This window comes from Pelodiscus sinensis, chromosome 10 (genome assembly GCF_049634645.1).
Source record: "Pelodiscus sinensis isolate JC-2024 chromosome 10, ASM4963464v1, whole genome shotgun sequence".
NCBI lineage: Eukaryota > Metazoa > Chordata > Testudines > Trionychidae > Pelodiscus > Pelodiscus sinensis.
Genome location: NC_134720.1, coordinates 54,830,619 through 54,854,548, shown reverse-complemented (window position 1 = coordinate 54,854,548; position 23,930 = coordinate 54,830,619). Strand labels below are relative to the sequence as shown.

The 23,930-nt window shown below is 46.8% G+C and overlaps 1 protein-coding gene and 1 long non-coding RNA gene across 11 annotated transcripts in view; one reads left to right on the top strand and one right to left on the bottom strand.

Annotated features, from left to right (window-relative positions):
- The window catches only part of ATP13A3 (ATPase 13A3), a 114,625-nt gene that overhangs the window by 27,425 nt on the left and 63,270 nt on the right, over positions 1–23,930 (top strand). For 8 of the 9 annotated variants that reach the window (XM_075938298.1, XM_075938303.1, XM_075938304.1 and 5 more), the window contains one exon: positions 21,667–21,760. In XM_075938298.1, the coding sequence (XP_075794413.1) occupies positions 21,667–21,760 (94 nt within the window). Of the gene's footprint in view, positions 1–9,653; positions 11,219–21,666; positions 21,761–23,930 lie in introns of those variants that run through there. The other variant, XM_075938305.1, reaches the window with a different exon arrangement.
- On the bottom strand, positions 1,941–4,726 carry LOC102451038 (uncharacterized). 2 transcript variants are annotated; one of them, XR_012906343.1, is made up of 5 exons: positions 4,384–4,726; positions 4,210–4,308; positions 2,613–3,024; positions 2,436–2,525; positions 1,941–2,226 (listed from the first exon to the last, which is right to left on the bottom strand). It is a non-coding gene; the product is annotated as an uncharacterized LOC102451038 (long non-coding RNA). The 2 variants fall into 2 exon arrangements; XR_012906342.1 differs by having other exon boundaries at positions 2,436–3,024.

The window sequence follows — 23,930 nt, the reverse complement described above, 5'->3', positions numbered from 1 at the left end:
CGAATCTGGTGACGACTTCTCTAGGGGTTTTTTTCACCAGAGAATTCTCCTTACACAGCTCGGAATAATTACTCTTCCAGACTAGGAATATGCCTTCATATTATGGCAATCCCTGGGAACCTCACCTGAACCTTAGCCCTACTGCCAATACTGGCACAAATGGCAATATGATCACAAACACTAGCATAGGTGGGAACACCACAGAGTGCAGTATCCCTCCACCAAACACATACAAGAAGGGGGCTCACTCGCATAGGAGGCAGTACCCCCTGCTGACCCAAGTAACCTCCCTCCAGTGGAGGGAGAGTCTCTGGCCCCAGCTTCAATGACTTCAGACGATGCTGCACATTTCCAAGACCTTTTTAAATGTGTAGCTGCAGAATTAAACATTTCTCTTCGTGAGGTTGTGGAAAATCAGCACGCGCTAACAGACAAACTGCACTCAGTAACACCATCAAAAATACCATTGCCAGTTAATCCACTGACAATGGAATCGGCAAAGATGGTGTAGCAAACTCGGTGTCATTTTCTTCGACGGCTAAGAGAACTGATAAGAAATACTATGTCTCACCCAAGGGTTCCGAATTTCTTTTTCTCACCCAGCACCAAATTCCCTCGTGGTGGAAGCTGCACAACTAAAATTCAAGCAACAACAATATTGGTCTACCCTATTGGACCGTGATAGCGAGAGGTTTGATATATTCTTCTGCTGTACAATTTCGCATTTCAAATTACGCAGCTTAATTGAGCAAATCTGATTACAGAAATTACACCAAACTGAATGACTTTGTTGCAGACATCCTTGAGGCTAAGGGGCACACTACAAAGCACTGGTATTGTTACACTGAGGGAAGCTTGTACCTACATTTGCATCTGATTATTATTAATTAAGCCTCAGTGGAAGTTGCAGATACCACCAAACCTCATCTATCGTAGGTGTTTGCTGACCCAAGAATGCCGCAGTAAATAAAAACGTTGCTCACTTTAAAAGGGCCAAACCATATATTGTAAAAGTTTTAAAAGCACAACAAGGAAAAGCAGGTAAACACTTTTTATCCCAACCCCAAGAAGGAAAGAAGATAGAAAAGTACCCCACAAACACAAGGTTACACAAAATACAATAATTACACAGTCCAGTAGTTGACAGTGGGTGAGAAGCTCCTGTCTCTCAAACCTTTGGCTAATTGAAAGCCTCTGGTGAAAGACACGGAGGAGATCCCTCGCAGCGGTGACCCTCTGCGGTGCTCTGGACCTCAAGCCTTAGGCTCCTTCCGAGCCCTCAGCGAGGAACAGAGAGGCGATCCCTCGGAGACCCTGGGGACGGGTGTGGTGCAGGCAGGTGGTGATGATCCTCGTCTGGGGCCTTCCGCTCCTAGGCGCAGGAATCACCGGTGGAGACTTGCCTGGCGCTGATCTTCAGGTGGCTTCTGCTCTTCAGCAGGAACCGATGATAGACAGCTACCTATCCCTAACACCTGGACACAAAACCTGACTAGCTAACACGACGCTCCCGTCACGGACAAGAACCCGGCCGCTGGTGCAGTGAACCGACGCACTAATCCTAACGGACACACTCGATGACGAGATCTAGCTAACCCTGACTAACTATAGACTAACATAAACAGACAGGAGACAAGCAGGGACAAGGGTGGTGCGAAGGAACACAGACAACTGCTAGCCAGGCCTTCAAAGCACCCTTCTCATAAATATTCATGATCTTTATCTTTAAAATCATAGGCCCCTGTACAGGAAAATAAGGGTCCCTGGTTGGTTGCTTTGATAAACAAGTTGTAACAGCCTGGATCAGTGTGCTGCATGCAGCAGCACAGTGTGACATGTGCAGCTACTTGCGTGCCGTGTGCCACATTCCTAGCAACTTCTAACTGAATATGAATACAGCTAATACATATTCATAACTAAAGATACATATTAATGAGGTGTCAAAGTGACAGGCTACAGTATCCAAGGGTCACCCGATTGCAAGAACGGCGTTACAGGCCGCCTTCGAGGCTGCTGACACAGCTGCACGTTCTATAGCAACAGCGGTATAATGAGGAGGGCATCATGGTTTAGCTCCATTCCATTCCCCCAGGGAGATTCACTCTACAGTAGAAGATCTGCCTTTCGACAGCCAGAAGTTGTTTGCAGCTAACACCAACGAAATTCTCCACTCCATGAAAAATTCCAGAGTGATGCTTCAGTCTTTGGGGATCCACACCCAGGTACCTAGAAGAAGGCAGTGTAGGTTTCAGCCCTACCCCAGACCTCGATACCCCCCCATATGCACAACACTGCAGGAGACAAGACCAGCAGCAACAGAACAAAGGCAGAGGCAGAAACCAATGATGACGCCCTTCCTCTACCGATTCCCAACAGTCGCAGCAGTCCAACAAGCAAACTCGATCATCTGATCGAGGGTCTGTAGAGCCTGTCACCTATTCCAACGCCATCAACGCAAGCAAATCTCTTCCAGCATCGATTGTTGCCCTTCTTCAACAACTGGTATAACCTCTGATAGATGGCTCCTGCAGATAATTGAAAAAGGCTACTCTTTGTGTCCATACCCCCTTGGCCACCCCCCTTCTCTGTCTCTTTTCAGGGACCACTCTCACAAGAGCCTTCTCCAACAAGAAGTAGAGCTCCTCTTTCACATAGGGGCGATTGAACGCGTCCTCACACAGTTTAGGGGCAAGGGGTTCTGCTCCCATTACTTCTTGACTGAAAAAAGGATGGAGGGTTAGAGGCCCATTCTAGACCTTCGAGCCCTCAATAAATTCATTCAGAAGCAAAATTCAAGATGGTAGCGCTTGCTTCCATATTACTGGCATCCAAACAGGATGATTGGTTCTCATCCCTCGACTTGCAAGATGCATACTTTCACATTGCCGTCCACCCTGCGCTCAGATGTTTTGTTTTCTTCTTTTCGTTGTAGATTCTCAGAACGACCAATACAAAGTGCTTCTATTTGGACTCTCTATGGCCCCGAGGGTCTTCTCAAAGGTGCTGGTGGTTGTCAAACTGTACCTGAGGAAACAAAGAGTTATCATATCCTTACCTAGACAACTGCCTCCTCAAGCCACACTCACACAACGATTCCTGCTGTTCTCTGTCAGTCACAAGACACCTATTCTGACATCTTGGCCTTCAGGTGAATGAAACCAAATCGATGCTCTGTCCTACACAAAACATACAGGTTATCGGAGCATGCCTCAATTTGACAACAGCCACCCCTTCCCTGCCTACAGACCATTTCTAAAAAATTGTGGCCTTGGTAAATTCCTTACAATCCAGCCCCGCTCAGCAGCACTCGAATGCCTTCGGCTGGTAGGGCACATGGCAGCGTGCAACTTAGTAGTCAGCAATGCGCATCTGTGCATGAGATGTTTACAGACTGGCTGGGACAGGTATACAAACCCAATCTCCATCTACTACCCGAATCTCTAGCCCTTCCAGAGATAGCAAAGAAATCCTGACGCTAAGCCCATGGAACCTTGCTTCTAGAGTCCCTTTCCATCCACCAGAAGCATCCGTCTCCATGACGACAGATGCATCTCGTACAGGATGGGCCTCTCACTTCCGACATCACACCTGCCCGGGCCTGCGGTCCTGCACCGACAAGAACTTTCACATAAACGTCCTAGAACTCCAACAGCCAGGAATGCATGTATCAAATTCCTCCCATTCATCGCCAACAGACACATCAGACTGTACATAGACAATGTCGCAGCAATGTTTTACGTAAATCGTCAGGGCGGAGCCTGATCTTGAGCACTTTGCACAGAGGTCATAGCACTTACTTATGAACTGGTGCCTGAAACACAAACACGATTATCACCGTGGTACATCTTCCTGGCGCCCTGACTACAACAGCAGCTGCACTCAGCAGAGCCTTCCCGGTCGAACATCAGTGGCAAATGAAACCGCATCTATTGGCGGACATCTTCCGCCTGTGCGGTCACCCTACCAACAGCCAATGCACCCCCTATTCTGTTCCAGGGCAGGAATAGGCAAGGGTCAATGGGAGATGCTTTTCTCATTGCAGAGACAGCTCACCTATTCAATGCATTTCCTCCTATACCTCTATTGAACAGAGTAGTTCAAAGATAAGGAGGGACAGGGCTCATCTCATACTTACAGCACCGGCATGGCCATGCCAGCGATCGTTTCCCTTCCTCGTGGTGACGTCCCACACCCCACCGATCCACTTACCTTGCGTGAGGTATCTCCTTCTTCACCTGGGCTCTCACGACGGCCATCAACTCTCCACTCACTGCACCTGAAGGCATGGCTCCTGGCTGGTTCGCTGACCTATAATCGACATGCTCACAGCAAGTACAAACGGTCTTTATATGCAGTTGGGCACAGAGTACCTGCAAAACTTACCTTCAGAAATGGAAAAGATTTTCAATGTTGTGTGCTTGTCACCAGCCGGTTCCTTCAACATCCTCCTTACCTACCATCCTCGACTATCTTCTGCACCTTAAACTAGTGGTCCTCGCAATGAGCCCCGGTAAGGTTCACCTTGCGGCTTTTACTACGTTTCGTGCTAAGGTAGATGACTCGTCCAAATTTAATACTGAAGCTACAAATTTAATACTTGGTTTATTTTGTTTTAATTTTTTTTACTTTAAAACAAGTCAGATTGGTACAAACCCAGCTCTGTAGTTTTAAACAGATGACCATAGGAAGATGGCAAGTTCACATGTGCATTAGAAGAGAAGATAAAACTGGACACCCCTCTGCTGATTTAGTCAGTTAACAAAGGTAGCTGTTAAAATTGTTAACTGCGCAGTTGCGATTCAAGAAATGTAAAAGTTGTGCTGGCAAAGCAAGCAGCGCTCCTGCATTCCACACGTTACAAAAAAGGGGGGGGGGATTTCTGGGGAGTGTGCGTATGCGTGTTTTGTTTTAAATAGCCCGAGGAGAGTTAAAGGAAAAAGGGTCTTTACTGCAGAGTTAAGAAATCTCACTCCGATTCCAAAGGTAACCATTTGACCCCATGACACTGACTCTGCCATGCTTTTCCTCTGACGGCAGCTAGTCCTGTAATAGGAAAGAGAGAAATAGAAGAGACTGTGTCTATGCTGCGTGGGTCCTGGAACATTAGAGAGACATGGTGGGTGAGGTAATACCTTTACCAGGCCAACTTCAGTGGTGAGAGAGAGTTTTCCTCAAATGGCAGTTGTTCCAGTATAGGAATAGAAAAGGGTTATGGGGTAAGTGGTTAACCAGCGGCCCGGCTAGACTGGAAAAGCCCCCCTGCCGACATGGGCAAAGGGCCTCTCCAGCCAGGCCGGGCCCATTGTGCTGTGGACAGGGGGTCGCTCTCTCCGGGCCGGGCCCACCCTGCCACAGATATTGGCTATGTATGTCTAAGCGTTTCAGACAGTCTAACTTCAGGCATTCTTTAGCCTTGAGTGTTGGGTTTCTTAACCACAGAGCTCCATTAATTAATATGTGACTGTCTGCAATTTAAAATAGAAAAACTATGAGAGGTCAAGAAGTGCAGGTGATAGATGCTTCACCAGCTGATATTGATAAAACTTTGTTTTTCCCAAGCTACTTTTCTAGAAAATGTTAACCAGTTATCTAGTAAAATTATTTGAATCTGAAGGTACACTAGTAATGGGTTTTTCAGAACAACGTTAATTATAAACCTTTGTTCAATTATAATGATGTGTATGGTTTTGGATGTTACATAAAACTCTTTCTTGAATGTAGTGTGTATTTTACTGTAAATATTGCAATTTCTATTGCAGCCTACAGACAAGAATAATTATATAAAGAATACACTTTATGAATGTAAACACAGTTTTGGTTTGGTGTATGTTGGATACAATGGTCTTCCTTAAGCATAAGCACAGAAACAAAAGCCTGCATTATAAGAGAAAGTCCAAGATGGGAAGTGATAAAATGGGTATTGAGCAGAGGGCTTTGTTAAAACTTAGCTGGTGTACTTGTAAAATTTCCATGTATTCATTAAACTCTTATGTCATTCTTATTGTTAGGGGTTGGTTAGTTGACTAAAGTGTTAAGCTTTGTTTGCTGTGACAAATAATAACCTCAACTTCTTTCAAAATGTAGTTGGAAGATCCTGAACTTGAATACTAATTACAAATTGCATGCGTTATCCAAATATGTATTCTACCTTATGGGATAAAGAACCATGTTTAATGGTGTCTATCTACTGCAGAACTGGAAATGGCAGGGTCTTACATTTCTGTAAAGGTGCATTTCTTAGTTTAGAAATGTCTTTCTGTAAGAGTCCCTTTACCTTCTCTATTTGGTCATTTAATTATTGTTGGCTCTGGAATGTATAACAAAACCCAGCATGCTAAAAAACCCCTTTTTTGTAAGAGCTAATGCATCATAAACAAAAACAAATATTTTCAATGTATAATGGCATATATTGGACCTATATCGCACCTTTTGGCACTGGAAGAGACTCTTACTTCTGAAGCTGAATCATCACAGGAATCTCAACTGGTATAATGGAGGTGGGGAGATTACCTCTAGTCCACATCTGAAGGTTCTTGATCATGCAGACCAGCAGCGCTTCCATGTGTCTCATACAGGGCAGTGGACATCCACTGTTGCTGGCGCTATGGAAATCGCATTGGTGATCATAGAACTGGAAGGAAACTTGAGAGATCGGCAAGTCCAGTCGTCTGTGTTCAGGGCAGGACCAGGCACCATCTAGACCAGGGATGGGGAACCCGTGGCCTGTGTGCTGGATTTAGCATGCGGCTTGAGGCTCTCCCCACCCCACAGTGGAGCACTGGCACTTGCACTCCAGGGCCACGAGCATGGTGGGCCTAATCGAGGCAAGCTCTGGCCACGTCAGGCCCGTGGGCTCTGCCTGGTGGGAAGGGGGAGGAAGTAGGGAAGTGCTGCATACAGACACTTCCCCTTGCCACTCTCGTTGGCTGGGAGTCACGGGCAGTGGGAGTGGCAGGGGCAGTGCCTGTGTGGAGCGCTTCCCTGCAGCATGCAGAGCTGCCTCTGCCCCTTGGGTCCAGCACCGGATAGGCACCCCAATCCCCTGCTCTGTCCTGCACCCCCACTCCCGCTCAGACCCTGCATCCATGGCCCAGTCTTGTCCCCCGCCCGCTCCTGTACCCTCCTCCTCCCAGCCCCCCAGCCACGGTAGGGAAGTTAAAACAAAATGCTAGCTCTTACCCGGTTAACCGTGTTAACTTCGGGCCTGCCACAGGTTCCTGTCCCTGCCGCAGCCGTGGGATCCCTCTTCCCCTCCGTGGCCAGGGCTGCTCCTGAGTGGTGTGGATGGTCATCACCAGAATTCACTGGCAAGTGCTGGGGAGCCAGTAAACATACCTGTAAGCCTCACGCTTGCCGGTTTACCATTTAACATCCCTCGCCCTCTCCTAAACCCCATCTCCCATCAGACCCCACAACTGTACCCCCGCTTGTTCCCCAGCAGCCCCCCCGTGCACCGAACCCCTCCTTTTGGCTCCCTCCGAGAGCCGTGGGGGGGAACCACAAAATCTACGAGGTCCCCAGACGTCAGAAGAGTTAATTTGGCCCTGTGGGGGAGTCTGGCTCCTCCTCCACTTCTCCCTGGGGCTGGAGCTTGAGGGGAGTGAGGCGAGTGTCTTTCCCCTGCCTCTCATTTGGGGGCCAGGCCAGTGAGGGTTTGGTTTGGTTTGGTTTTTTGCTTCCCTCATGCATGTGGCCCCCAACTGACTGTTCTGTGGGTGAGTGGACCCTGATCTAGACCAGCCCTGAGAGAGATAATCTAAACAAGCCCATCATAGGGCATGTTCTCTCGACCTTCAGTTGTTGTTGCTCTTCTCTGGACCTCTCCCGTTTCTCCATGTCTTTCCTGATGTGGAATCTACTTCCAAGTCCATGTAAAGATTCTGGATTAGACATTTGTAACATAGGAGAGCTGCTTGGAGGAGGCGTGCGCAGGAGTGGAGGGAGATTTTGAAATCCATTTTTCCTTTGACATCTTAGGCCAGGGATTTGAGACAATTGAGAGATGGCTACAAAGGTAAAGGGCATGTGGAATCCAACTTTCAGTTAATGCCTTTTGTTTGTTTTGGTGCTGAGGTCCTATCACATGCACTTCCAAGTCTGTGTGGCTGTCCTATAATCAAGCTTCCTTAGTTTAAAAGAAAATAAAAAAGGTTTGTAATTAGCTGTAGGCCCAGTTAGCTATTTAATGGAGAAGTTAAAAAACAGGCTTCTTTTTACTGGGAAAAGCTGCTGTTTAGTTTTTACACAATGTAGTTTCATAAGGTTGCGTTTGTAGATATTTCTATAGTCTGTCATTGGGCCTTATGGTTTTTCTTTCACTCTTTTCCATGACTGTGTTGTGCAACAGTTTTTAATACTGTAACTTGTATTATTTTATTTTGTGTAGTCAGTTCCTCATCTGCCTTGCATCTACAGTGCCCATGCGGCAGCTGCAGGATCAGGCAGTACTTGTTAAGACTCCTTTCTTTTCCTTTTCTTTCACTTTTTTAAAATAGAAGTTCAAAGAAAGTGACAAGTGAAATGCCTGCAAGCTGCAGGGAGGCTATTATTATATATGCAAACTAAATGTATACCCCAAATAAAAACAAAACAATACGGTAAAATGACCAAAAAAAGAGCCACCATTGTTAAACAGAATAAAGGAGGCAGTTAGAGTAAAAAAGAAACCCTTTACATGTTGGAAGTCAAACCCTCAGGAAAATGCAGTGTCAAGAATAAATCTAGAATTTGGCCAAAAAGGCCTGAAGAGCAACTAGTAAGATACACAGATGACCAGCCACATTTTTAAATACATCAAAAGCAGGAAGCCTGTCAAACAGTCATTTGGACACTTGGGTGACCATGGTGGTAAAGGAGCACTCAAAGAAGACAAAACTGCTAAATGAATTAATTGCATTGGTCTTCCCTGCAGAGGTTGAGAGATACTTGAGCCGTTCTTTTTAAGTAGTTCTGAGGAACTATCCAAATTGAGGTGTGTTAGAAGAGGTTTTGGAATCAGTTGGTATATTAAACATTAATTAGTTAGCAGGACCAGATGATATCAACTCAAGAGTTGAGACACCTTACACACCGGGAGTGTCCATCGGAGACAGGGATAGCCTCCTGGCACTGAAGGCACTTCTTGAAGCCAGGTGATCCTGGCATCCTGACTCCCTTTCTGATTTATTTCTTTGTCAATTTCAGTCAGGAAGGCACTGACTGACCGCTGAAGGAAAAACGGTGGGTTTTTTTTGTTTTTTTGTTTTTTTTAAACAGGGGACTACAACTACTAACACTATAACTGGTAACTATCTATGACTAAACAAGAAAACTAACTAACTAAGAGATTTCCCTTTTCCCTCAGAGAGGGGAAGGGAGCTTAATCTAACTCCGTCTGCGGCTGCGGACGGTTGGAGAGAAACTGACAAGACCGGACCGCGCTCAGATCAAAGGCGCGAAGGGGCAGTCGCGCATGCGCGGTCCGGTAGGGGGCTACTGCTAATGAAAATTCCTCCGGTTTGTGGCGCCGGGACGAGCCCAGCACCTCGAGTGGAGCACCCCCGGGGGGGCACATCTCGAAGAACAGACGTTACTACACAGGGTCAGTAACTCTCTTATATCAACTCGAGTTCTGAAGGAACTCAGTTTACAAAACTGCATGTAATTTAATATCTATCACTTAAATCAGCTTCTGTACCACAGGCCTAGGGGATGTCTACTGTAATGCTGATTTTTAAAACAGTTTTTAGTGGTGAACCAGAAAAAAACTGGCTGATAAATCAAATTTTTAACCAGTTATCAAGAAGAACAAAAAAAATGATGAGGAGTATGGAACAGTTTCCATATGAGGACAGATTAAAAAGACTGGGACTACTTATCTTAAAAAAGAGATGACTTGGGGGGAGGAAGGAATGTGACAGAGAGCTAAAAAAATCATGAATAGTGTAGAAAAAGTGAATAAGGAAGTATTTATTCCGTGCAACACAAGAACCAGGGCTCACTGGATGAAACGAATAGCCAGCAGGTTTAAGACACAGTAAGTACTGTTTCATAGTGTACAAGTCAGTGTGTGGACCTTTTTGCCAGGGGATGTTTTGAAGGCTTTTGCCTTGTTCTGTAGGGATTGTTAATTATTATTGATTTCCAGTTAATTACTAATTAAAGAGCTAAGGATTATAGGGTTGAAAGCCCAGAATCCAAGTCACTAGCTTCAGTGACTGCTCACATGTGTACAGTCAAGACACTCACACCGAGGATGAAGCAAAACGTTGAGTCTTTACTACAGGTTGCTCCTCTCTAAACCGGGACTGTCTGGTCAGGCTGAACCACGGCTGTTCCAGGGTCAGTGTGTCCTGGCAGGCTGCAGAGGTTGGGGGGCCCAGGAGCCCGGCGCAATGCAGGGAGGTGGGAGCCTGTTGCGATGTGGGAGGGGGAGGACTCAGCATACCGCCTCTGTGGCATTTACCTGCTTTGTAACCAGCTGATTTATGAACACAAGTGCTGTCAATGCCTTGGAGGCCTTCCTGTTTGGGCATTGATCAGTCCCACTTCACTTACAAGATCTAACGGGTTTCTAATCTGCTTTACCATGTCCACGTCATTGATTACATTTTTGTACCACATTCTTTGGAGCAAAGAATAATAAATATATATTTTTGTACTTCATCTATGACCACTCTATCACTGAGGAGTGTGTCTTGTATTGTGAGCTTACTCTTGTTAAAATGTTGAGCTCAAAGCTGCTTGGTGTAAATACCAGGAAGGGTTTGGCCAGAAGCATAATATCCTATATGTGTATAGCCATGCAGATAACATCAGGGCTCATGCATGCCCATGAAATTATGTCCTAGGACCCTGGCGAGCTGCTGTAGTGGTTTGAATAGAGTGAGCTGTACCAGCAGTCTGATGGCTGGAGGCATATCCTCTATATGAATCCAAGTAAAGGCTTTCAATTGTCCCCCCTCCCCTCCAAAAATACCCAAACCCAGGCAGTGCCAAACTTTGTGATATTTTAATCTTTTGATAACACAGTTTGAAAAGCCCTTGGAGACTTTTTTTAGATTTTTTTAGACAAAATAGTTCACTGGCAGGACTTCCCTTGTAGATAGTCTCAGTTATTAAGAACCGTATCGTGGAACTCATGATAACAGACGCATTTGGAGAGGACGGGTGAGAGACTGCTTGGGGTAAGAGAGACTTTTGGAGGTACTTACGTGCTGTTCAAAGATCTGAGACGCAGGTAAATCTTAAACATCTTTTGTTCCATTTCTTTTTTACCAGTAAGCTACAAGGATTTTCTTTTGTAATTAAAATAGACTCAGATGGGGATGGTATTGGAACGTCTACCAAAGGTAGGGATATTGCAGATAGATGAATCAATGGGATTTCCACAGCCTAGGTGATTAGTCTATAAGGGTGCTCTGCTGGGCTCTCGCTGCAGTTCAAAAGTGGAGCCCCACAGGGAGTGCAGGCCTTCCTTTGGAAATGTACGAGAGCCCCAGTGGAACCCGCTGGCCCCATGCTGCCTGCAGTGCCTCAGCCGGAGGCTCTTGTACGTTTCAAAAGCAGAATTGCAGCAGAAAGGGAGCAAGTGGAGACTGCTTCAGTCTCTGCTCATGCCATTTCCTGCTGTGCCCTTGCCCCCCGTGGAGACAGAGCTGGGGGGGCTGGCTCCCCCCCGCACTGGCTCCTGCTCCCCCCCCTTTGCTGCCTCTTGCTCTGATAGAGGCAGCAGGATGGGGAGGAAGCAACTAGTCTTTCACATCTCTAACAGACCTAATTGCATGGCAAAACTCTTCAAACAAACAAACAAAAAGGCCTCCTCCACACACACAACTGATGTGACCTATGTTGCCATCTTAAAACCTAGTATTGTAATTATGTCTCTTCAAAACTGCCTTTTTTCCCCTCTTGAGTAGAGACGTTCTTCCCAAGGTTCGGCGTTCTCTCCTTTTCTCCTGCCATTCTGCAATTTTCAGTTAGCTTAGTTTTTCCTGTTCTTTGTCTTCTGCCGACTGCTTATGCTTACAGCAGAACTTTTTTGGGGGGTTGGGGGTATTGTGCATACCTGTGACAAATGTTCAGCATTGTTGTCTTACAGCCTTTTCCATAAAACATTGTGACAAGTATTCAATCTTAGAAAGTTGATTTCAGAACCAACAAAAAAATAGTCTAGTCATGGTCCTCAGGTGTCACATTCATTTCTAAATGAGTAAGTGTTTTTGAGATGTATAATTTTTTATATTTATATTGTGTCTGTTTTAAAAATGTGCTTTGTTACATTGATTCTAGAAAGTATAATGAAATGCTTTCTTCACATAGCTATGCAGTTCAGTAATACAAAAGGTTGTGTGTTGTGCTCTTTGGATGTTTAGGACTTTCAGATATTTATTATAAATTGCCAAACAGGCCAGCAATCTTCCTGTATTCTGTCTATAACCAAGGTTGAAATCTGATGCTTCAGCAAAAGGCTTTACACATCACCCATCCCTCCCCACTAATTCATACAATTTTCCCATGCAGCTAGGGTCTTCCTGACCCTAGTTAATAATTATTTTTGTACTGATGCATGATTAGTAGGCCTCTAATCTTAATAAGTATAACATCAGATGTTGTTTATACATTGCTGTAATCCTTTTAAAAATCATACTATTTGAGGACAGTGCATTTCCAAGGCTGGTTATGTATTGCACAATCACTGTTTATTTGTATCTGTGTCAAATGTGTTGCCTTTAATTTTCCAGTGCTCCTTTTTATTGAGAGAGCTTATGCAAGATTATCCAAGTGTCCTTTTTTATACCATTCATAATATTTTCAAACTTTAATTCCACTGTCATATAATCTATGCACGAAAGGTTCCCTTTTCCTGAATTTTGGTGCTCTTCTGTTCATACGTTCCATTTCTACTAATGTTCCTAAGATGAAGTGACCAAACCTGAACTTGCTCTTCTCTTTTGGAATAGAATTACTACCATGCATAATGACTGATTTTCTGTATGATTATATTAAACAGTTTGCTCATTATTCACCATTGAGCTGTCCAGTGACACCTATGTTTATTTCCTGAGGATGCAATTAATTTGCAACCCACTTGGCTATAGCAGTGGTTTAAATTGTTCTTTTCAGTTCGCATTGCCTTGCTCTTTGCTGTGTTGAATTGTGTGTTGTCTCATTTTGATGGATGTCTGCAATTGAACTATGCCTGGCAAAATGATGACTAAGTGAACAACAATTACACGAGCATACAAGAAATCAAGATTGTATTTTCAACTTCTTCCTGCATTGAGAGTTTCGTTGTTATCCTGGTACTTATTTTAGTGTGACTTCTCATTTTCCTTTGCTGTTGTTCTGGGACTGCCGTTGGGAGTGGCAGGGTATAGAAGGGAAGGAAAGAGAGATTCAAAGAAGGGTCTGAGGCCTCTGGAAAGATCACAATCATTCTGAAGTCTGGAGTTCCATCTCTGTGGGCCCAGTCCTCTGCTCCTGCCAGCCTTGTTCTTGCTGTGGTAGGTGCTTGGATACTGTGGTGATGAGGCTAGCTATAACCAGGGCTTGTGTTAGGCTGGTTACACAGCAGTGTGGCCTACTAGCACTTCCCGCAGGCTGCTCTGTTCTCCAGGGTGTCAGCTGTCATACAGAAAAGCACTGGGATGCTTGTGAATGAAACTGGCAAGGTGAACAGTACGTCCTTTGAGTTTGCCTCTAGCGTAGCTCTGGGAGGGGTGAGCTGCTTCAGTTCTTTCAAAAGGAGTCAGCTCAGTGCAAGTGATACATTCGGGTAGAACTTCGGGGAGCCAGCCCCAGTGAATTCCCGAGAGTGCTGGGCGACTAAGTCCCTTGGAAATCCCAGGATTCACAGCAACACTTAAATATGTTGCAGCTCATTTCAAAACCCAGGAGGATCACATGAGCAGATCCTGACAGTCCACTCATCCTTCGAGTGGCTGGGTGGGTTTCCTCCCTGCAGAGGAGCGAAGGCCAGCCCAGAGAGCTGAGGCTGCACTCATCAGAGAGAGGAGAGCTGAGTCCAGGGGGCCGCGTCATTCCATATGTTGCGCAGTCTGGTGTCAAGTGGGCAGACATTGCAAGAGAGACACTTTCTCCCCTCCTCTTCCCTTCCAGAGCCAGTGCCTGACTGTAACTCCCTCGGGGAGTCAGGGACGTGACCCTGGATGTAGCCAAAGCTGTGTGTGTTGGACAGAACGATAGGGGCAGCCTGTGGAGCCTGGTGCCGTGGGCCGTAGAATCGGAGTTCCCAACTGGACGGTCAACCACTGGCCTGGCTTGGAGCCAGAAGGACCCGATCTGGCAGCAGCATTGTATTACAGCAGTGGCTGTGCCTGTCCCTAATACAACCCGCACCTCTGGTCGATAGGCCCATGTTCATGCATCTAACAAGTGCATTGGCCCTTTTGGCCACAGAGCCGCATTGGGAATTCAGGTTCAGATGAATGTCCCTTGGGAGCCTGGCTCCCATGCCCGTCCCCTGTTCTTTCAGTGTCACTGCTTCCCAGAGAGCCCTCACCCTGTGGCTTGGTTCCCAGAGGCGAGTGTCCATTCGGCTGTGTTAACGTACCTAGTGTTGGCTAGCGCCATGGCTGGTTTTCCATGCGGTCCGGATTGCTCTGTTTGTGACCTTTCCTTTTCATTATTTACCACTAGGGTGGTCAGATAGAAAATGGGAAACATCAGGACAGAGAGTAGGGGGCAGTAGGCACCTTTATAAAGCCCTGAACGTCGGCTCTACTCCTAAAAGCAGATCCGGGCACCCTATTTACGACACCCCCAGCCTTCGTGCCATTTCCCAACTTGCAGTCGTGGCTTTGTTGTCTTCCGGGGCATTGCTAAAAACATTACATAGCATAGACTAAGAACAGAACCGTATGGAACCTCACTAAAACACTCCAGTTGACGTGTCCCTCTTTATAATTACATATTTGGACCTAACAGCGGATTCTTAATCCAGGTAACGTGTTCCATCTTGGTTTTGTATCACTTGAGTTTTTCAATCAAAATATTGTGCAGAACCAAGTCAGACTCCACCGAAGTCTAAGTATATTGTATCAGCAATATTTTAGCTACAGGTTGGGCCTCCCTGGCCCAGCACTCTGGGAACCAGACCCGTCCCAAATGAAGGATTTTGCTGGACCAGGGATGGTCAATTCCGACCCCTTTGCTGATGGACTGTGGAATCTGCAGGGGTCCGCTCTGCCATCTGGCTCCCAGGCTCCCTGCCCCCAGTAGCCTGGGCTGTGCTGTTGGTCCAGCCCCGACCCCAGCCACCGGGCAGGCTCTGTGTCCCCAGGCCCACAGATGAAGGTTTGAAATGAGGACTGTAGTCGCTCTCCGTGCAGTGTCTGAGCACAGCCAGAACACTCTTAACAATACCCCATTTGTTAACTGTCTCCAGCTTTGTAGCAGATTATAGCGGCAAGCTCCTAGAAACATAAGGGCTTAAACCAACTGGATATAATTTGTAATTTGTCTTTGTATTCAATGGAATGCATTTAGAATAAATAAAACCTGCTATTCTTAAGCTGTTTTACTTGCTTTTTCTTCACTTGCTCTTTCTCATCACATCTGCCATCTTGTTTCTCGTGCCATTTCTTCTGTCTACTTCCTTCGACCTTTTTGGGTTGCTTCAGCTTCCTTGTTGTGCCACTCTTCCTGGTCGCGCTGCTGTCCTTCTATCCTCCTTCCTTCTAATCTTGACTCTTCATGCTGTGGCTAGAGCCAGCTGAACCTTGGCACTGGTCTTCAGGCAGCCATGGGCTTGCTCTCTCTCAGGGCCCTGCTTGGCAAAAAGGGGAGCTGTTCCACTCCCAGGGCTGTTGGTTGCAGTGTCTGTTTCTGATTCTTTCTGTGAGTTACATGCAGCAGGGAGTAGAGCAAGCTTCCGCTCCCTGCTTTGAGAGGGCCTTCAGATGAAGCCGCTCCTGGCAGCTGAAGTCCAGCCAGGGTGGGGAGTTGTGGGGGAGAGCTGCTCGCAGTGGTGAAATGAAAGGATTTTATCTGCTTTCCCATTAACGTCCGCTAGGAAAGCTTTCAGCTTTCGCTGCTCGGACTAAATGTTTGAGTATCTGAGGTTGTGTCCTAATCCTGCAAACTCTTATTCTCATCCCACGGAGCAGCCCCTGTCCATTGGGGGTCTGAGCTCCTTGCGGGATGTGGACAGGGGCTGCTGCCAGCCCACACTGCTGCCTCTGTATCAGAAGCAGCAGCATGGGGCGGTGGGCAGATGCTGTGTGTGCGGAGCTCACAGACCGGTTCTGCCTAGCACCCCATGCTGCTGCCTCTGACTTGCAAACAGATATGCAAATTGGAATAATTATTACCATTTATTCCTCTTCCCCGTGGTGCTTTCTTAGTGCCATTTTTTCTTCTGCCCCTCAGTGCTGGCCACTATTCTCATCAAGAATTGAACTCTGCCTCCAGGCACTGATACAGATAATGTAGCGTAGTATAGATTGAACTTCTCTGGTCTGGAAACGTTCGTGGTCCAGCATGATTTTAGTTAACTACATATCCACTTGGCCACCCCCATGATAAGTTTCCCGCTGTCCCATGAAGTTTTGTTACAGCCCCCAGTCCTGACTCTCGGTGTTCTGTGCTGTTATTTAGCTCTCATTGACCCCCTAGTGTCTTCTAAGACCCCAGTAAGCAGTGGAAATGTTAGTAATGCTGCTACACAATATTGACCTCCCGTGTTTGGCAAATCTCTGGTTCGGCACCGGTCAATTCCTGGGGGTGCCAGACCAGAGAGATTCAACCTGTAACATGCATATTTTTTATGGATGGATCAAGTTCCAGCATGATAAATGGACGTCTTTTCTCACTTTTCTCATGATTGCTGTGAACTTTGCTATAAACCATAATTCATTAGGCATTTTTTGGGGAAAAAAATCTTGTGATTTATCTGTGGTGCATGCATAAACTTGCATTTGACATGTTCCAGCAATCACCCAGCACACCTCCATCATACTCACCCAGGAACCCACCCCTGTATTCAACTCCGGTCCAGCTCTGTCTACACAAGCGACATCATCCCAGGACCTAACCACATAAACCAATGTTTCTCAACCTTTTTTTAATAAAGTACCCCTTTAAAAAAAATAATTATAAGTACTTCCAGTACCTACAGTTTTCAGACACACAATTTTTTTTCTACCATTGCAATATATTTGTTTAAACAACTTGATCGTAGTCAGGCAGGCCATGACATTTTTGGGAATGAAAAGTACAAAAATAATAAATTGCTGTAAAACTTAAATCAAAAATTTAGTTTTTTCCAAATTTCAGTTGTGTTGATGTACCCCCCCAGATTTCTCGCAAGTACCCCTAAGGGTACTCGTACTACTGGTTGGGAAACAGACCTAAACCACCACATCAGAGGCTCATATAACTGCACATCCACCAATGTGATCTATGCCATCAAGTGCCAGCCGTGCCCCTCTGCCTTATGGGGGCCCGCATATGCTATGGGGGCCCGCAAGGTTCTATCTTGTCCCCTATGCTGTTTAATATCTACATGAAGCCGCTGGGAGAGGTCATAAGGAGTTTTGGAGGACGGTGCCATCAATATGCAGATGACACCCAACTCTATTTCCCTGTGACATTAGAACCAGGTGTGGTGGTGACTGATCTAAATCGATGTCTGGAGGCAGTGATGATTGGGATGAAGTCACACAAGCTGAAATTGAATCAAGATAAGACTGAGGTGCTGTGGATCAGGAGGCCATTTGTTCGGGAATGTGGCACGGCACCTGTTCTAGACGGGGTTACTCTCCCCCTGAAGGAACAGGTGCGCAGCTTGGGAGTCCTCTTGGACCCTTGTTTAACATTTGAAAATCAGATTCTTTCAGTGGCCGGGAGTGCTTTTGGGCAACTGCGTTTGATCTGCCAGCTGCGACCCTTCCTGAACAAACATGACGTGGCCACAGTGATCCATGCGCTTGCTACATCCCGACTGGATTACTGTCATGCACTTTATGTGGGGCTGCCTCTACAGAGCATTCAGAAACTTCAGCTGGTCCAGAATGCGGCTGCTCGAGTTTTAAGCAACACTAGTTATACGGAGCACATTATGCCAGGGCTTCGGCAGCTGCCCTGGCTTCCGGTATGTTTCCAGGCACTATGTAAGGTTTTAGTTATGACCTATGAAGCCTTAAATGAGTTGGGTCCAGGGTATCTGAAGGACCGTCCTCTCCCATATGAACCTGCCCGGGGATTGAGGTCAGCGGGGGAGGCTTTTCTTCGTGTTCCCCCACTTGTGGAGATAAGATTAACATCTACACGGAACAGGGAGTTCTCAGCTTTTGCTCCCAGGCTGTGGAATTTTCTTCCTTAGGATAGTCGCATGGCGCCAATGCTAGCGTTGTTCCGGCGTCAGGTGAAAGCCACCCTTTTTACTTGCGCTTTTATTAACATTTGAGTCTCTATGTGTGTGTTCCTCTTCTTTATGTTTTTAGCAGGTTTTATGTCCCTCTGGGGTCTCGTATTTTAAATGTTTATATATATATGTGTATTGTGTTTAAACATTTTTTGTAAGCCGCTTTGAATATTTTAAATAGAGAGGCGGGGTACAAATATTTACATAAATAAATAAAATAAATATTGGCCAAACTGGACAGTCTCTACAACAAAGGATGAATGGACACAAATCAGATATTCAAAAAGGTAACACACACAAACCTGTTGGGCACTCACTAATGGATCTAAAAGTTAGCATATTGTTACAAGCCAATTTAAAATACCACTTTGAAAGGAAAGCTGCAGAACTTAATTTCATTTACAAATTTGATACGTTCAATAGAGGTTTAAACAAAGACCTTACTGGATTACCCGCTACATTCCACATCCTAATGAGCTGTAAAGCCAAGCACCGGGTACTTAAGAGTGCTTAGAATCCAATCTATCAGCTTCATTTAACGCAGACACTCTAATTGACAATTTTCCTCCATTTTTTCCGTCTCTTTCCCTCCTCATCCCCTCTCTTTCTCTATTTATTTTGCCACCTGGACCTCTTCACTCCATTCATCTGAAGAAGTGGGTTGTGCCCATGAAAGCTTATGACCCCATCTCCATGTCTGGCTAGTCTCTGAGGGTATGTCTACACTTGCAGCCTAATTCGAAATAGGTCTGCAAATGTAGGCATTCGAAATTGCAAAGCAAGCCCGGGATTTAAATATCCCATTCTTGATTTGCATCTTCCCGGCCGGGCGCCATTTTTTGAAATTGACAAGCCCAGAATAACTGCCTGTGTCTACATACGGCAGTGAAACGGGCGTTGGAAATAAGGCCCTATTTCGAACTACTTGTTAAACCTCATTGCAGGAGGAATAACAGGTAGTTCGAAATAGGGCTTTATTTCCAACGCCCGTTTCCCTGCCGCGTGTAGACATACCCTAAGGTGCTGCAGGACTGTTTCTTGTTTAAGTTAATGCAGCAGTCAGTTTTGTACGCTGTGTGCTTTTGAATTTAAAACAATCTAACTTTCAGCTAGAGTTCCAGGCGCTTAAAGCAGTGGGTTTGATTTTGGCTGGTCCTATGCTATAGAAATGTCAGTTTAGCCATGAAGTGAGAATGGAGTTTGTCTTCAGGGCTCCCTCCAAACTGCGCACCATGCACAAGGCACTTCATGCCCGCCCACCTCGCCTCCACCGCGCTTTCCTGCTGGACCGGAAGGTGAATGGTGGTGGCGGTGGCCGGGTGGGGCCGTGGGGTGGCAGGCGTCTGCCCTGCCCCCCTTTGCTCTGGCTGGAGCCGGGGCACAGTGAGGTTATCCGTGTGGCTGGCCCCGGTTCTAGCTGTGGTGGGCAGGATGCTGTGGCCTAGCTGGTGGGGCTGTGTGGTGGGCAGTGGCTACTCTGGTGGTCTCGGCCAGGGCCAGAGCCGCTGCATGACAGGTGGCGGTGGCAGCTCTGTCGACCTGGGCCAGAGCCGCCATGGCAGCACGTGACCCTCAAACTTATCCCCCGGCTTTCAGCTGCAATACCGGCAGGTGTGTGGCTGCCAGCCAACAGCCCTGGCCTCCTTACCCCAGGAGCTGCTGGGCAGCGCAGCCCCAGCTCCCCCTTGCCCACTGGTTGAGGGAGCCGGGCAGCCCAGCCCTTTCTCCCATAAAGAGCTGTGGGCTGGCCAGGGGTTGGGCAGGCCAGCTCTGCTCCCCCCAGTGAGGAGCTTCCTCGGGGGCCAGGTACCTCAGTCCTGGGCCCATCTCCTGCAAGGAACCTCTGGGGGAGTGGGCAGCCCAGCTCCAGCCTCCCCCCAGCGAGGAGCTGCCATCTCCCTGGCCTCTCCGCCCCCCCATGCCCTGAATCCTGCACCCCCTGGCCTGAGCCCCTCCATCCCTTCTATCCCTGGCCCTGATTCCTGTGCTGCAGGGTCATGCATCTTGTTAATTATCCCTTGGTTTAGTGTTGTTTCTTACATAGATAATTTAAACTGAGATCTGCCCAGATCGGTCTGTCTCTATCTAAACATGTTGCTTGCTACTGGCGGGTGCCGCAGTGGAGCACACCTGAACAAGTGCACACGATGGCCGTGTTGGTGCTCAAGACAAAACTCACTCCACTCACGGATGGGAAATGTTCGTGGAGATTCTGCTTCCATTGGAACTGTTGTAGAAGGAGGTTGCTTGCTTGGTTCGAACGAAGACGTTAACACAGTTATTCAGTGACTAGACGTGGCAGTGGGTTAAAAAGGGTAGCAAAGGAATTATTTTGAATTTGTATTTCATAGTGAGTCTTGTATTCTCATCTACGAACTCCATGGACCCCTGCTCCCAGTTGGATCCCAGATGACTTTGTTGGAACCGGGGCTGCCTGCACAGTTCTCTGTTGTGGGGTCAAGGCCTCGCCATGCAGTAATACACTTCCTGTTACAGGCGGGGGTGGACTCACTCCCCATTAATGTTGCCTGAAGCTCCTTCCACCATGTTTTCAGTCATTTTTACCTTTGCCAAACTTTAACCGTTCGGATTGAAATTTCAGCTAAAACGGTTCCGTTGTTTCTGAGACCAGAATAGTCTGTTTTGCCCCTTCTAACAATTCCAGTGACCTCTTTGGGTGCCGGTAGCATCCTCATGTTTTGGAGCAGTGACTTGAGTTTTGGCACACAGGTGGCCTTTGTGGCAGGGATATACACCTTTCGCCTTCCACATGAAAATCTGCCCCAATTTGGCCAAGTTTCACATGCCTTTGAAACATCACCCTTCACACTTGCCCGGGCTTTGCAGCTACATTGGGCATGCTCCAGCCTGGGGTTGACTTTTGCTGCAATTGCAGCTGGGACAGGGCACGAGAACTGAGAGCAGGGTGCCTCTCACCTGGTACTCATGCCCCCTGCGCCCCTGCGCTGCAGGAGCAAGAAGCGGAAAGAGGTGGGGTGAGGAGCCTAGTGGGGGAAGAGTGTGGGCAGTTGCACTGCTGGGGCAGGGCGTTAGGACTGAGGGGTGGAGGGAGAGGTCCGGTTTTAGCGGGCACTACTGTATATTGAAGAGTGAACCACTTGAACGTAGCCTGGGGTTACACGTTCTGTGAAGAGCTGGAGGAAAGCAGGTTGTGTCCGCGCTTTCCAAGTATGGCGTTCATGCACATGCATTGTGGTTATGCCAATGTAGCACCAGAAGTGACTGTACACAGCAGTCCAAATATCGCTTCACCAGTGTTTTAATTCTTCTCTTGTTAGACTGCCTGTCTCTGAAGTGGAGAAGTTCCACGTCTCCGTAAACATGGAAAAGGATGAGAAGAAGATAGTAAATGAAGATGAGGAGGATGAGATGGTAATAGGTTTGGTGGCCTAGTTTCACTCATTGAGAAAATGCTGCTTTTGTGTGTGGGGCATATTGTTTTAGGCACAGCCCTCCAAAGCCCTTTCTGCAGTCGGAGAGGACAAGTGCTGGGGTACGAATGTCCATCATCAGGGCCCACACCGCATGTTACTCTCAATGGCCATTTCAAGGACAGCTGCAGCAAGGAAGTGTTTCATAGAAACCAACTGTGCCTGGTCACTTGTGGGATGGTGCCTGGCTGTGCTTACAGACGCAGTTCCTGGCCCATTTGGGGAGGCAGCTCTGTAGCTATTAGATAGCAGCAGTTATCTGCTCCTGGCTCCTCGCCGCTTTTGCAGATTCAGACTAACACGGCTACCCCTCTGATACTCTAAGGTGGAGTCTGTAACTTGTCAAGGTTTGGGGGCAGCTAGGCTTAAGAGGAAGGCTCCAAGGCTAACCTTGGAATGTCCAAGGCCTTCGAAGAGGAAGAGGCAGGCTGCGGAGAGGGTTGATCAGGGATGGTGAGCTAATTTGCATAGCTCCTCCACCCCTTCTGCTTTTCCACTCTTAGTTAGGGTGACCAGATTTCCCAAAGAGAAAATGTGACACCCACAGCCGCTCGCCTGAGGGCTTCTCACTGGACTCCTGCTCCCTTCCTCCTTCCCTCCCCACCTGCTTCAGTGTTGCTTCCCCTAGGGGACTGGCGTCTCCACTCATTCCTGCTGCCCACACCCCACATTTGTCCTGATTGCTCTGGCCCGCTGATTGAGTCAGCTAGAGCCAGTGTGAGAAGTGGCCCCTTGGGGAAATAGTCAGGACGCGGCTTAAGCAAGGGACTGTCCCGTCCAAAACGGATGCAGCCACCCTGCTCTTAGTGCACAGACAGTGATGGTGGCTGCGAGGGCATGCGGCACAGGCTCTGCTCTGCGGAGGTGACGGAAGGGCTGCGTGGCTGTTACTTCTTCATAACCAAAGCCCAGGATCTGGCCCTTTAAAAACTTAAGAGCAACACATTGGTCACTAAATAACCCCTGCGCTGGTCCAGAAAAAGGAAATGTACTTCCCAGAACATTGCAAAATAGCATTTTTGCTCTAGAAGGTGGCTGCTAAAAAACAAAACAAAACGCCACGACCTTTGTGTTGGTGGGAAGAGAAAACATGCTAGCTACTTTGTTGGTCTTCCCCAGCACGCTTTTTTCTTCTTCTTCTTCTTCCCATCAAGGAAAAAATGTGAAGAAAATGTAACGTTTTCCCTAAACAAACAAATTTGTCAAGAATAATAAAAAAACAACAGCAGCTTTTCTTTGTTGAAAGGCATTTTTCATTAAAAAATGACAGAACAGTATAAAGGAGCTCTAGGACTTCTGAAGTGCAATGATGTTTCAAAACCAGGTTTCCGTGTCAGTATTTTCTTAAATCTGAATGATGCTGGCAGGTCTCAATGACAAGCTTTCATGTTGCAGATAGTTCATAGCAGGAAAGCTGGTCCATGCAGCCCGAGACAGCGGAAATCCAGCTCAGCATTTGAAAGCTTCCCAGGTTACAGCACTGAAAGGCTTCTGCAAATTTTCGATGACAAAATGTTCCCAAGTATCATGTGGATGAGAAGTACCGCCTCCCAATTACAGGCTCCCTTTAGCAAAGCTTAAGATAAAATGAGAGTCGTTTGGTTCATTCCTTCTTCCCATTCCAGACTGCCCCATCCCTCTCTTTATTTCCTCCTGAGAGAATGAAAAGCATTTGTCAGTCAGCTTGTTACCATGTGGATTGATTTAAATCAGCAGTTTAAATCATGCATTATATCACCAAGTGGAAAGCATTGACTTAAGTCATCAAATCAACTTGAACTTCAGTTATTTTCTAAAGGAAGATTTTTTTCCTGCTGGTTGATATAATAACCATTGAAACATGCTATTTACAGCTAAATACTACTTTTCCAGTAGATTTGATACATCTCTTGCTGCCCAGGAAGGGTACATTATAACCGTGTACATTTATTTAAATAATTATGTAGTTGAATATTCTCAGATTATTTAACATTTTTCCTGTGTTAGCAGGGTTCGCCAAACCGCAGCGAGCCCCGCTCGCCAGCCGTGCGGTTCAGCACGCTGTGCATGCACTGACCGTGCTTTGCCATCTTGTAATCTACTCGCCACGGGCGACTAGATTACATTAATTG